At 23.0% G+C, this 13,978-nt stretch overlaps 4 protein-coding genes across 4 annotated transcripts; 1 reads left to right on the top strand and 3 right to left on the bottom strand.

Moving 5' to 3' along the window:
• Window positions 1–503: 503 nt before the first annotated feature.
• Window positions 504–2,327, top strand: PBANKA_1336700 (conserved Plasmodium protein, unknown function; the record flags this gene model as incomplete). The annotated part of the gene is made up of 1 exon (XM_034566980.1): window positions 504–2,327. The coding sequence occupies one exon, from the start codon at window positions 504–506 to the stop codon at window positions 2,325–2,327; it is 1,824 nt and encodes a 607-aa protein (XP_034423523.1).
• Window positions 2,328–3,697: 1,370 nt separating this feature from the next.
• Window positions 3,698–5,686, bottom strand: PBANKA_1336600 (conserved protein, unknown function; the record flags this gene model as incomplete). Its single annotated transcript, XM_034566979.1, has 1 exon — window positions 3,698–5,686. One exon carries the CDS (start codon window positions 5,684–5,686, stop codon window positions 3,698–3,700), a length of 1,989 nt encoding a protein of 662 aa, XP_034423522.1.
• A 1,816-nt stretch (window positions 5,687–7,502) lies between these two features.
• PBANKA_1336500 (CKK domain-containing protein, putative) lies at window positions 7,503–10,881 on the bottom strand (the record flags this gene model as incomplete). Its single annotated transcript, XM_034566978.1, has 6 exons — window positions 7,503–7,649; window positions 7,744–7,898; window positions 8,077–9,008; window positions 9,195–9,309; window positions 9,405–9,726; window positions 9,940–10,881. The coding sequence occupies 6 exons, from the start codon at window positions 10,879–10,881 to the stop codon at window positions 7,503–7,505; spliced, it is 2,613 nt and encodes an 870-aa protein (XP_034423521.1).
• An 879-nt stretch (window positions 10,882–11,760) lies between these two features.
• Window positions 11,761–12,669, bottom strand: PBANKA_1336400 (DnaJ protein, putative; the record flags this gene model as incomplete). Its single annotated transcript, XM_034566977.1, has 1 exon — window positions 11,761–12,669. The coding sequence occupies one exon, from the start codon at window positions 12,667–12,669 to the stop codon at window positions 11,761–11,763; it is 909 nt and encodes a 302-aa protein (XP_034423520.1).
• Window positions 12,670–13,978: the final 1,309 nt, after the last annotated feature.

The raw sequence follows: 13,978 nt of genomic DNA, 5'->3' as shown, positions 1-13,978 counted from the left end.
ATTGATAAAATAAAAGATTATGTTTGTGAAAAAAGTTTATTTATATAGGTAATTTTTTTAAAATAATAAAAAAGGAAATATAATATATTTTCAATAAAAAGATAAAAATTATTTAAACAATATCAAGTATTATAAAAATGTTTTAATTTTATCGCTATATATATAATGAATATTCATGTTTTACAAAATTCTCCACTTGTAGAGGATTAAACGAAAAGGGGAAATACGCATGTATAAATTTGTATGTTATAAATGTAAATATATTAATACATAAATAATAATATTACAATTTTAATTCAAAAAAATCCCCATTTGTTTAAAGAGAAAATATCTTGTTCGTTTTTTTTTGAGTTATGTAAAAATTGTATAAAACACGCTGGGGGAATATAATAGTTTTTTGAAAGCCGCATTTTTACATAATTGAATAAAGTATTTGTTTAAAAATTAATATAAGGAATATATATATATATATATATATACATATTTAAAAAAAACTTAAAAAAATGTTTCCTAACAATGGCTTTAACGAAGGGATAAATCAGCTGAATTCTTACCAAAATAATAATAGGAATCCTTATGAGAATAATAATGAAAATTTTTATCAAAATCCTGGGAATATTATGCAAGGGGGCTACAATAATGGGCTTGTTAATAATATGTATGGAAATGATTTTATGAATAAAAATATGAATAACTATAACAATGATATTTTTGGTAATAGCATGAATAATATGCCAAATATGAATAATAGCCAAAACCAAAATAATTTATATTTTTCAAACAAAAATGACAATATAAATTTTCCAAATCAAAAACCATTATTTACACAAATTAAGCAAAACGTTTCAATTTTTGGAAATAAACCAAAAAACACACCCCTTTTTGCAAATAATAATATTATAGGTGAATCCAAATTTAATAGACCCAATCAAACGTCAAATTTCAGATTTAATGATTTTGTAGGTAAAGACAAATCAATATTTGGAAATCGAATAAAAGAAGGAAAATCACTTTTTAGAAATTCAAATAACATGAATTATGGAAATAATATAAATTATGCGGGCATAGAAAATTCGGCGCCTAATAATAATATTAATCCATTAAATAATCAAAATAATAATTATGTAAATTACAATTGTGATTCTAGAGTAATTCCTCAAAATGTGATAAATCCTTGTAACTATAATGATCCTATGGCAAAAAATATGAATTTTATGATGAATGTACAAAATAATAAAATGAATAATATTCCATATATGAATTATAATATGAATGGTAATAGTTCCGTTGTAGGAAATTTTAATATTGGAGAAAATAATTCTAGTATTTCTGGTATAAATAATTCATCTTATAACATGCAACCGCATTTAAATTCTGGAGATAATACTATGAATGTTGGGAGTTTTAACAATATGAATACTGCCTATAATATATATGATATTGGTGGAAAAAATCCAAATATAATTAATTATCCCCAATTTAGTAGTCAATCGGATCTAAACATGAATAATAAATTTATAAATAATAATGTAGGAAATATGCAACATTATCAAAATATACTACAAAATAATAATGTGAACAATGCAGGCAATTTTGGTTTAAATAATTTCAATTTGCTTGGTTCTCATAACAATATTCTCAATAGTGGTATAGTGCATGATAATAATAAAAATCCAATGGAACAAAATTATAATTTTAATAATGTCGATTTTAGAAATCAAGTAATTCAACCAAGCAACCCTGACAGTAATTCGCACTATACCAACAACACAGCTAATTTGGAAATACAAGAAATGAATAATAATATGAAAAACAATACAAAGGATATGGAAAATAAAAATAATGGAATTTTATTTACTAATGAAAATGAAATTATGTTTGAAAAAAATTATATTCAAATCGACAAAACAAAAAAAATAAAATTTTTTAATGAAAATTTTATTAAATCTTTAGAACAAATAAATAATCAGAATTTAAATAGTTATAATGAAAATAGATCAACTATATATACATTCCCAACTTCTCAATTATTTAATAATGCATCATTTTATTTGAAAGCAATTGAAGAGTGCAAAAAGGGCGAAAGATTTGATGTTGATAGCCAATTATTTGATAAAATTTTTTCAAAAAATATTTCGAACAATTTTACAGTTTTAAAAAATATTGACACTAACAAAATAAATGAAAAAGATTTCGATCTAAGTATATATTATCCCTTATTACACGTTGAAAAAATTAAATTTAGAAATTCCTCCGAAATCCCTCAAAATATAAATCAATTGCTAGCTTCTCCATTTGAATTGGGAAAAATACCTGCAGTTATTTAGGGAGGATAACGGAGTTTACTATTCTCATATTACGCTAATTATATCGTTATTGATATATTGGTATGCTGTTTTTTATATTTTTTTTTCATATAAAAACATTTCAATAATTGTCAACACTTGTGTGTGTTTGGCATTTACTTAAAGCATGTCTACTTTTTTTTTTAATATTCACATAAATATTATAAAAATATATACTATATATGTGCATGTATTTTATTTGAATATTCACCTAATTAAAACCTTTTGTACTAACGTCTGATGTTTTAACATTTTTGATTTTTTTTTTTTTTTCTCTTAAACATTTTTTTTATTATAATTAAAAAAATTGTAAAAGAAATTTAATTAAACGTTTTATATAGACATCATTTCAAAATTATGTTTTAAATTGAATAACATAAAATTGAGATAATTTATGCAAATTGAGTGCGAAATAACACAAAGTATACAAAAAAAAGAGAAAAAATGTAAGTAAATAAAACAATATGCATATATACACATGTCTGCGTATTAATTAATTTACAAGGACCGCAAAAAAAATCCTCTAGTTTCCATGTTCCACAATTTTACTGTATTTAGTATCCCCATATAGTATGAAAAAGGAAAAAAACAGAACAAATATATCTAGTTAAAATTTTAAAAATATTTGAAATTTTTATTAACGTCATATTATATGTAGAATAATATTTTACATTAACAAAAAAAATAATAAAAAGGAAGAAACGAAAAAGACTAATTAATATTATACATACATATGTCATTTCATGCACACACAAAACATGGAAGATAAAACTTTTATGCAAATTTTGAAGGAAATAAATTAGCTCCTAATGAAATATGCTAGCAAAAATCAGAGTACAACATGTCTTTGCAAAATATACGGATAAAATGGAAGAATCTATATAAAATGAATATATTCACATGCTATTTAAAAATATACATGCGCCATCTATCAAAAAATATGTAAAAAAATGCAAACTCAAATGTTTCACAGTTATGTAAAATGGCAAAGCAAAAATCACTTTCTTGAAATATTAAAGTATTTAAATTTTTCCGGAAAAATATTCACACACATATATATTGCAATGTGAATGTGTTTAGATCTTCTTTCGGTTTGTGTTTATTAATACAAGAGTAAATTTGGTATATTATAATTTTATAGTCATCCAAAATTTTAATTACATAAGTGTGCGTGTCACATGAAAGTTCCTATTTTATAAAATTTCATAGACATATATCGCTAAATCATGGGATCATCCCAGTTTTGACTCTATGAAAAATGTTAATATTTTATGCATCCTCTTAAAAATAAATTCGTACATATTATCACGATATTTCTAAAATGGAGAAATGAATTATTCTCTATTTTTTTTTTAATTTATAGAATTTCTTGAAGTTGAATCATCGGATGATCGAAACCAATTAAAAACATAGTTATAATAAGAAGAAGCGGTATTTGTAGCTTCTGAAATAATTTCATTAATCGTATCTTCATTTTCAGCATAATCATCATCATATTTATCATTTGAATCTCTATATTTTATCATAACTCTTTTTAATTTTCCAGATTTACCAGATACATAATAAGCAATAGTAAAAATATCACTAAAATCTTCTTCACATAATTTACCTCTATAACTTTTATATTTTCTAGACGGATTCCCATTAGCTACCGGAACAGATAATGTATTACTATATCTAATATTATTATTCGGAATATTATTTTCTTGTAATATATTTCTATGGCTTTCTAAAGGATTAAATATATAACCATCTATATTATCAAATAATACATCAAATCCTATGGTTAATTTTTGTAAATTCTCCATTGTATATAGTATATTATATAATCCTTTTAACCCTAATGCTGTAAAATCAAATACAAATTTCCATGTCCAATGATCGTGGTGTAAAGGATAATAGCATACTTCAAATTTTTTTAATAATGGGAATGAACAATTACGAAATATATGTAACCATTCTAATGTTTGACAACCAATAATCGTTAATTTTTCTAATTTTGCAAATACGCATGGACATAATGCAAATGGTTCATGTATAGGTGTATTATCACTCATAAAATATTCAGGTGATAATAATTCTAATGTTTTTAAATTTGATACATTTTGAAATATAATTGCTGCTACTTCATGTATGTATATACCATTTGGTGAGTATATTTTATCGGATGTATTTAGATGCTTAACATTTTTCATTTGATGCAAATAATATTGTCTTTTATATATTGGCAATTTAGCCCATTTTTCATCTAGATTTAATCTCTTAATATATGTAAATACATTTATTCTATTATTTATTACATTGCTCGTTAATTTATTTATTAATTCAAATTCTAATATTTTTTCTAAAGTTAAATAATTTAAACATTTTACATAAGAATCTGTAGATAATGGAAATGAATTCCCATTGCGGTGGTTTCCTTTATTTGTGCATATTTCATTCATTTTGTCTACCTCATTTATTTTATCTACTTTATTTAGGTTTTTCTTTACTTTTTTATATATTTCTGTTTCTTTGACTTCCTTGTCATTCTTATCAGAGACATTTCCATCTATATTAGCGTCCTCCCTTTTTGGTAAAAATATATTTTTAAAATTATTTGTTAGTGCATCCCAAAAGTTGAAAGATTTTCCAATTTCAATCCAGCTTTCTCCTTCTGAATCATCCCCCTTTTTCGTTACCCCATTATCCGGCTCGGTATTTTGTATGCTTTGTTCATCGATATTAGAGCATGTTTTGTTTATGGTGGTATTATTACATAAATTATTTTCTTCCGTGAATTTTATTATATTTTTATCTTCGTTTTCCTTGGTTTGATTTAATATACAATCGATTTTGGTGCTATGCATCTCATTTTCTTTTTCATTATTATTATCATTATATATATCCTCATCAATATCACTAAATGTATTGTTAATAGCTTCACTGGATATGCTGCTATAATGTATTGTATCACCATACTCGATTTTATTGTTATAGTCATGATTACTAACAGTGTTATTATTTTCGTGATCATTCACCCATTCGTCACTAGTGCCTTGGTTGGCACAATTCTCTCTATTTATGTTGCTATTCATGGATGTTACTGTAGCATCACTTTTAATAGTATAATAATCTTTCCGTATTTTTATATGTTCTCTTTCATAATATTTATGAGAAAATGTTTCTATACGTGAAATTTTATGATCCTTTTTATTTTTCGAGCATGCCACTTTTAATTGATCGTCATTACATTTCATAATATTTTCAGCCAAAGAACTGCTTTGTCTATTTATTATTTTCTCTTCGTTATTTACTTTATTAATATATAGATCATTTACAGTCGATCCATTAGTACTCATGTTGTCTATATAATTGGCCTCATTTAAAATATTATTAATAAAAGATATTTACGAATCGCCACTGTACATCTACAAGGGAGTTTATTTATCGTCTTGTTTGCAAATTTGTTCGTTTTAATTTATTCCTGTTTGTATTATATTTGCATTCTCTAAAACTATTTTTTTAATTAATGATTTTTATTTTTTTACTTGAATTATTCTTCGTGCTATTTTTAAAAATCTTCAAATAGGTTCGCTTATAAATGGCTATTCTCCTATTTTTATCGTCAAGTTTTGGTATATTAATAGAATTGCTTATTTATTTTATCATTAAAATTTTCATTAGGTAATTTTTTCATTTCACATTGCCTATATCCATTCATATATGTGCATATATATAATTAGCTTATGTTACCCATATTTTTAAAGGATAAATAAATGTTAAAGAATTAATTTTTCTTAATATTAATTACATTTTATGTTTTTAAGTTATTCAAATGATGCGATATAATGATAAAGTTAAGAACATTAATTTTATAAAAAAACGAAAAACAAAATATAAAGATTAAAAGTACGAAAAAATATTATTAATTCAAAAAATAATTTTCATAAATGTGTAATCAATTATCTACCCCATAAAGACAAAAAATAAATGAAAAAGTTTCATTGAATATTTATGATAATTAAGTTTTATAATTTTCATATATTTTTATTTATTTTCTATTTATTATATTATTGATGTTGCGCAATAATTATTAATTTTTTTTTGTATACACAACATACAAAAAATAGGAAAATAATAATCTATAAATAAAAAAAGTGTGAAAGTTATAGAAGTGTATTGTGTGTGAACTTTAACGGAACGATGTTATTTTATTATATATAATTTTTTTATTACAATATAATATAAATAGGTGTGCTTTTTAAAAAAAATTTATTCATTAAAAATAAAATTTCGATTAAAATTTTCTTTATATTTTCCTGATTTTGTTATTTAATTTATTTATTAATGTTTTTTTAGGTAGCCATTTTTAAAAGACTTAAATTTGTTATGTAGCCACTTAATATTTAATTTAAAAATAAACTAATATTTAAAATGGCTATATTTAATTATTACATTTTTTTCATGCACAAGTAATAATTATTAGGTGTCAATTAGCCAAAATAAACTTAAAAAAAAATTACAAAAACAAAATATAATATAAAAGAGGAAAATAAAAAAAATTAAGCATTCAAAAATATATTGTCTTTTAAAAAAAAGGTGAGAATAATATTCCATTATATATAGTACAATTTTAGCATGCTGTTTTGAAAAGCAATTTATTATTGCATGGGTTAAATAAATGAGAATTCCCTGTTTATATATTTGTTATTGGACACAACGCACATATATCTCTTTTTTCTCCATATAATATATGAAAGTATCTTAAGCTGTATGTTTTTGTTAATTTTCATATCCATATCGTGTATTTTTTTAAGGGGTGTGGCAGGGAAAAGAAAATATTTATAATTTCCCAAAATGTATAATCATACAAAAATTGATCATATAATTGGGATGAAAATCGAAAATAATAATTCTTCCGAAATTAAGAAATATCGTACAAATAAGTACATACGTTTATATATCATATATCATTATTTATACTATCGTCTTTGGGGAAACCATTATGGATGAAACTTACTAAATATATCTGGAATATTCTTTCTCTTTATATATATAATATGCATAGAAATCATCCTCACAAAAAAAATCACATTTATATGCATATATTTTAATAAAATGAAAATGAATACATATGCAATAAATAAAGCATGTGCTTACATTATACTATTTCCTTTATATTAATTCTACTGCATCAGTAATTCCACTGAACGCTCGAACATTCTCAAGTTCCTTAAATCTTTGATAAAATATATCATATTTGTAAAACATTTTTACTTTTTGGGAAACTAAAAATCTCGGAGCGATTTTTTTCCCATATACCTATGAGTATGAATATGTAATATTGTGAATAAAATGCCAGACAATAATGCAAATACATATAGTTTGCATACAAAACAAAAATAGCATTTCACACCTTTTCAAAAACAGAAAAATCATTTAATCCGTATAAAGCTTCTAGACTCAGTTTTTTAACATTTTTAGTTATTAACAAAATAAAATGCTTATATTCGACTAGCTCCACTTCAATTTTAAATAAGAAATTCTGAAGGGCTGCAAAATTTTGGGGTTCTAAAAATAAAATAGAAATGCCAAAATTCATTACTAAATTATGTAAACACATAATTTTTCCTATATTAAAAATATAGATATTTTATCATAAATAACATTAGGTAATATCATTATCATTATTTTTTGCATAGTTATATATATGTAAGCATATGCATATATATCAATATATATTTTATACTATTTAAAAGGGTTGTTTTCAATGCATTCGTAACAGAATTCCTATTAGATATGGTATTTATTTCTTTATTGACATCATAGTATAACACGTAAGTTTTTTTATCTAATTTATCTTTATCGATAGAGTTATTTGGAAATCTCTCATTTTCGGAAATATTTTTTCTGATAGGGGCGCATTTATTCTCTAAATTAAGAGCATTCATATTTAGTTCCTTTTTTAAAACTATATATTTTTTTTCAAATTGTCCTCGCTTTTGTGTGATATTTAAATTGGAACATTCTAGCGCCCCTTTGGTGTATGCATTATCCATCACATGTCTATCTTCCGCATTGTCGATCCGCTTTAAATAATTTGTATTTGGCTTGCATTCATTTAATGGGACATTAACAAATGTATTACTATTATTATCATCATTGTTATATATTTCTCTTGTATTGGTTAATTCGTTTTTTATATTTAATATATGATTCTTTCTTGGTTTCACAAATATGCCTCTTTTCTCTTGGCACATTTCGATTTTATCTAATGCATTATTAGAATTGATATTATGTTCGTTGTTTCGATGATTTTTTTTTTTTTTTTCCTTTATTTTATTATCATATCGTTCATAATTTTGATTTTTTTCTTCGTCAGAATTATCACTACTTTTATTATTATATTTTTTATTTTTGTCGTTTTTTCTATCTTTTTCATTTTTGAATGCATAATATGTTCTGTTTTCTATATTTTTTGTACTTTTTAGATCTATATATTTGTGTATATTGCCTAACGTATCAACACCATTTTGCCTATTTCTATTAATATGATCTTTATTTACATTCGAATTTTCATATAAAAGGTTATTTGGTATATTAAAGGAACGATTTTTGCTTAGATAGTAGAGTAAGTAATTAGAATCTCTCTTTGTGTCATCGGGGATTTCTGAATAGTCTCTAAAAAAAAAATTTAAATGAAAATATGAAAATTTTTAGGAATTATTAATGTACATATGCACATATTTAGTGGCGCGCTTTCGATTAATTTTCTCCCCCTTGGTGAGGAAGAAAATAAAATAAAGCAGTTATGTGTCTTCACCATATTTCTAAACACATTTTTAGCTTTTTTATATGAGTAGTAACCTTAGATGGGATTTATTGATATTTACAAATGATACGCTTTGCATTGAAGGGTTTTTGCTATTGCATTTTTTGCTGTAATTATTTTTTGGGGAATAGTTATTTTTAAAAACCACTTCTGTAAAAGTAAACATATACATAGACAAGTGGATATATGTGTGGGCATAATGTATATATGGAGAAATTCAATCTTATATATTTATCAGTACATACTTTTTAGTATAAAAATTTGATAAATGTATATTTTTTTTAAGAAGTCATTTAGCTCGCGTCTTGATGAAAACATTTTCTCACAGTTAAACGTGACATTTTTAATATTATTAGACAAAATAGAAACAATAGTTTCAATTTCTGGATGTCGAGTTTTTATCCTTCTTAAATATTTCATTATTTTTATTATTTTTTCATATTTATTTAATATATCATCTTCACTTTTTCTTCTATTTAATATTTTATCATTTTTATTAAATTGGAGGTGTATAGGTGAACTCCTTTCTCTTGCTAATTCGATGACCGGATTATTAAGTTTGTTTCGCTACAAAAATTGAGAGAAATAAAACATCATCAAGATTGATCAAAATGGTGATAATGATCGTATTAAAGCATTCAATGTCTATGAGAAATGCATATATGTATATGTATACATATTTGTACTCTCCCCTTTTTATAGACGGAAAGTATTTACTTAATATATATACGATTATAGCTACACTACAACCACAATGCTTTAAATCATGCAATATCTAACTTCTTCCTCCTTAGAACAATATAATTTATCCAGAAACGCATATTTATGGTGCTTCGAAAAAATATTTGACGAGTAAAGCTCAGTATTATTGCGATCACTTCTATTGTCATTATTGCTAGAAATTTTATTATGTGTGTAGTCAAAGTTTTCAGTATTATTATCAGCAAATAATAAAGAAGAGCTATTCGATATTACGCGTTTTAGTTTGTTTACTCCATAAGATATATGGTCAGCATCATTTTTATCTTTGTTTTTATTTTTATTATTCATGTAACTATTTAAATCAAGTGTTGTATCATATAGATTTATCTTGTTGAGTATTATATCATCATATGTAATTCTTTGAGAAAAGTTCATACTTTTTTTCTCAATTTCGGAGTAATTTTCAGATAATTCTGAGCAATAGGTATCATTTGAATCAGAAGAATAAGATTCATGGTTATTTTTATTTTTTATGTTATCTTCACTTTTGTTTTTATCGCTATTTGCTTTCCCTTCTTCTCCAGAGCTTACACTACGATTTGTATGGTTGGTTCTACCACTTTCTCTATTTTCACAATTTGGGTTGCTGCTTTTTTTTTTGTACTTTGTTGAAATAAAATTATTTTTAGAGTCTATATTGTAATTAGTTTCATGCTGGTTATTTATTTTTTCATTTTTTGATCTAGATTTTCGATCCCACAAATTATCCTTATTTTTCGAATTAGGTATAAATATACACTTTTTTATATTTTCGTTGTTTTCTTCTATTTCTTCTAAATTATAATTAATTTCAAGGTTTAGATCAATATAATTTTTTTCATTTTTATAATTTTTTACAAGTATATCATAATTTACATAAAAAGGATATTCCTCATTCATTATATTTTTACACAATTTTTTTTTGTTGGTTTTGTAGGCAGAACTTTTTTTAGTTTGTTCATTTTCTTCACTTTTATTCATTGTATTTTTTAAAATTAATGGGAATTATATATACAAAGAAAAAAAAACAATATATATCAAAAGGTTTATTTTTTTAATTAAAAGTTTGTTACAATTCTTAATGCGGTACACATATTCATTGAATTAGTTGGATATAGATTGATATGTGCAGGATTATATTTTGATTTTTTTTTTATTTTCCCTAAAATTATTAGTCTTTACATTTCTATATAAATATATATACATATATATTCGATACGTGCGAAAAGACGAAAAACTATAAATTGATAGCTTTTCTCCAAAAAAGCGAAAAAAAAGAGAAAATATACAGAATGAAAAAAAAAATTGGAGATAATAGGAAAGCATTCGCACATTTTATTTAATTTTTTTTTTCATATTTTCAGACTATTCTAAAATTCGTAGTCAAACCTTTAATATACTTGTTGGAAAATATATGGGCCTATGCTATATAGCGAGTAAAATTTCACAAAATTCGTAAAAATATAAAGAAAAATAATTACACACTTAAGACAATAATTATTCTTTCTCTATATTTGGTTTACCTATTATTTATGAGAAAATATTTGATATATGATACTTATATAATTTTTTAAAAGGTGCATAGATTTATTTGAACTTTTTTTCTTATTTTATTTTTTTATATTTAAAAAATTTGTTTATTATTAGTTTTAACATCATACTTCAAAATAATTTCATAAATATGCAAGCGCTTCTTCGAATATTTCCCGGAAAAAACATCAAAAATGTTTGATAATTAAATAATGATTTACAAATTAAAAAAAAGTGAATAAATACACATATGCCATTATAGCATTGTACATACCTATAAAATACATCACATACTCATATATATATACGTGTGAAGTCACAGGATAATAGTTATAATCCTTTTAACTTTCTCATTTCGATACTACGCTTTTTATTTTCTTCGAGTCTTTTGCTTATTTCTTTTAATTCTTCTTCTGTTGGAGGTTTAACTTTTTTTTTTTTAGGATTTTTTTTAGAATATTCTATTTCGATACTAGTTAAAAGTGAGTTTATTTTTTGATTCCTTCTTGCTTCATTATTTCTAATAGCTAGAACTAGATCATCAATAGGTTCTTCTGTTTTTCTTTTTTTCGTTTTTTTATTACCACCCCGGATATTATCTTTTTTAACAATATTTTCATATGCTTTAATAATATTATTTATATTTTTTAATGACTTTTCATAATCTTTTGTTTTTTCTATTTTTTTATCTTTAAAAAGATCCTCAAATATATTTAGAAATCTATCCAAATCAGATGCATCACTAAATGGAATGTATTCAAGAATGTGCTTAATATTACCATTGAATTTATTATAAAATTGAATTAAATCATCTTTTTCATCTTGGCTATTTTTATATTTCTGCTCATATTTTAGTATGTCTTCAACTTTGATTCTAGAATGAAATAATTTCGGATCAAGATAATTTTTGAATTCATCAAAATCTTCTTCCAATCCAAAATCATCATAGTTTTGTCTTTTTTCAGGATCTTTTAATATATCATATGCTTTTTGTATTTGCAAAAACATTTCTTTGCATCTTTCCAATGTTAATGGTTCATCCTCATCATTCTTATTTTCATTACCTTCATTTTCTTTATTTTTATTTCCTTTATTATTTAACTTTTTATTATGTGATAAAAATTTGTCGGGATGGTAAGTCAGAGCTAATATTCTGTATGCTTTAGCTATTTCTTTTGCATTTGCCTTTTTCTCGACACCTAATATTTCATACAAATTTAATTTTTTATCATTTTTCATTTTAATCAAATTGTGTATAAAGAATAAATATATATTTTCCCCGCTTTTTGCGGTATCTTTAAAATCAAAATTAATTTAAATCAATAAATTGTTAATTGTATTTAAAATTTATAATATTTATGAATACATGACATCCACCAGTACATAATACATAAACATGCTCATACATAATATACTTATAAAAAATATATATACACAAATATATTAACTAAATGGATACATATAATAAATAAATAAATTGGGGGTAATATAAGGCTATTTTTAGTATATATTTACAATTGACAAAAAAAAAATTCATAATTATATATTTTTATAAAAAAAAATATGTATTTTTTTTCACGGAAAATATGTTTTTTAAACGTTTTATAAAATATATAATATATTATTATGAAATCGAATTTATCTATAATATTACATATATTTAAAGCTGTACTTTTTTTGGTTAATATGCATTTTTGTATATTTATTGCGTGTGTATAAAAAAATAGTATTTAAGATATTTTTACTAGTACCAATTTAATTATCAAAAAATATAAAATGAACAATTATAATAAAGATATTATCTTGATAATGTAAAATAAATGAAAAATAAAAAATATATTACAATCACAAAAGTATTATATTTACAATAAAAAATTGCGTTTTTATTCCTAAATTTAATAAAATACAACCAAACAGCTTTGTATATTGCATTTAAATTACAAAACATTATTATCCCTTTAGTATCAATTGTTTGTGTGATTTACTTTAATCTTAGTTTTTTTGTTGCAAAATAATTGGGTTATGCTAAAAAAAAATATCCATGGAAATTCATTTTATTTCTATTTTCCAATATTATTTTATGTCAATTTATTTAAATATTTTTATACATTTTGTTTATTTTATTCTTAATATCTTTATCATTAACTGTTTCATATTTTCGTTTTAAAATTTAAGGTGATATGTATGTATTTTGTTGTTTAGTTGTTTTGCATATTAAATATTTCATTTTTTTATTCATTCCGTGTTCTTTCTTAAAAATGTAATAAAAATTAAAAAAAAAACACATATATATTGTTGTTATTATTTGGGTCCAAATATACTTGAAACGTTATTTTGTTTTTTGAAATGTCTATATGAAAATTTAAATTGGAGAATTGGAAATAAGTTAATGTGTTATGTAATTAATAAAATGAACTCTTAAAAAATGAAAGTTGGAGAGAAAAGAAAAATAAATTAAATTCACAATTATGACTTTTTAATACACAAATTTTGTTTTTGCAATATAACAGATCTATACTCCGAAAGTTGTGTGTATAAAATGTCAAGC

Source organism: Plasmodium berghei (genome assembly GCF_900002375.2).
Source record: "Plasmodium berghei ANKA genome assembly, chromosome: 13".
Lineage (NCBI taxonomy): Eukaryota > Apicomplexa > Aconoidasida > Haemosporida > Plasmodiidae > Plasmodium > Plasmodium berghei.
This window is presented reverse-complemented; position numbering and strand designations above follow the sequence as displayed.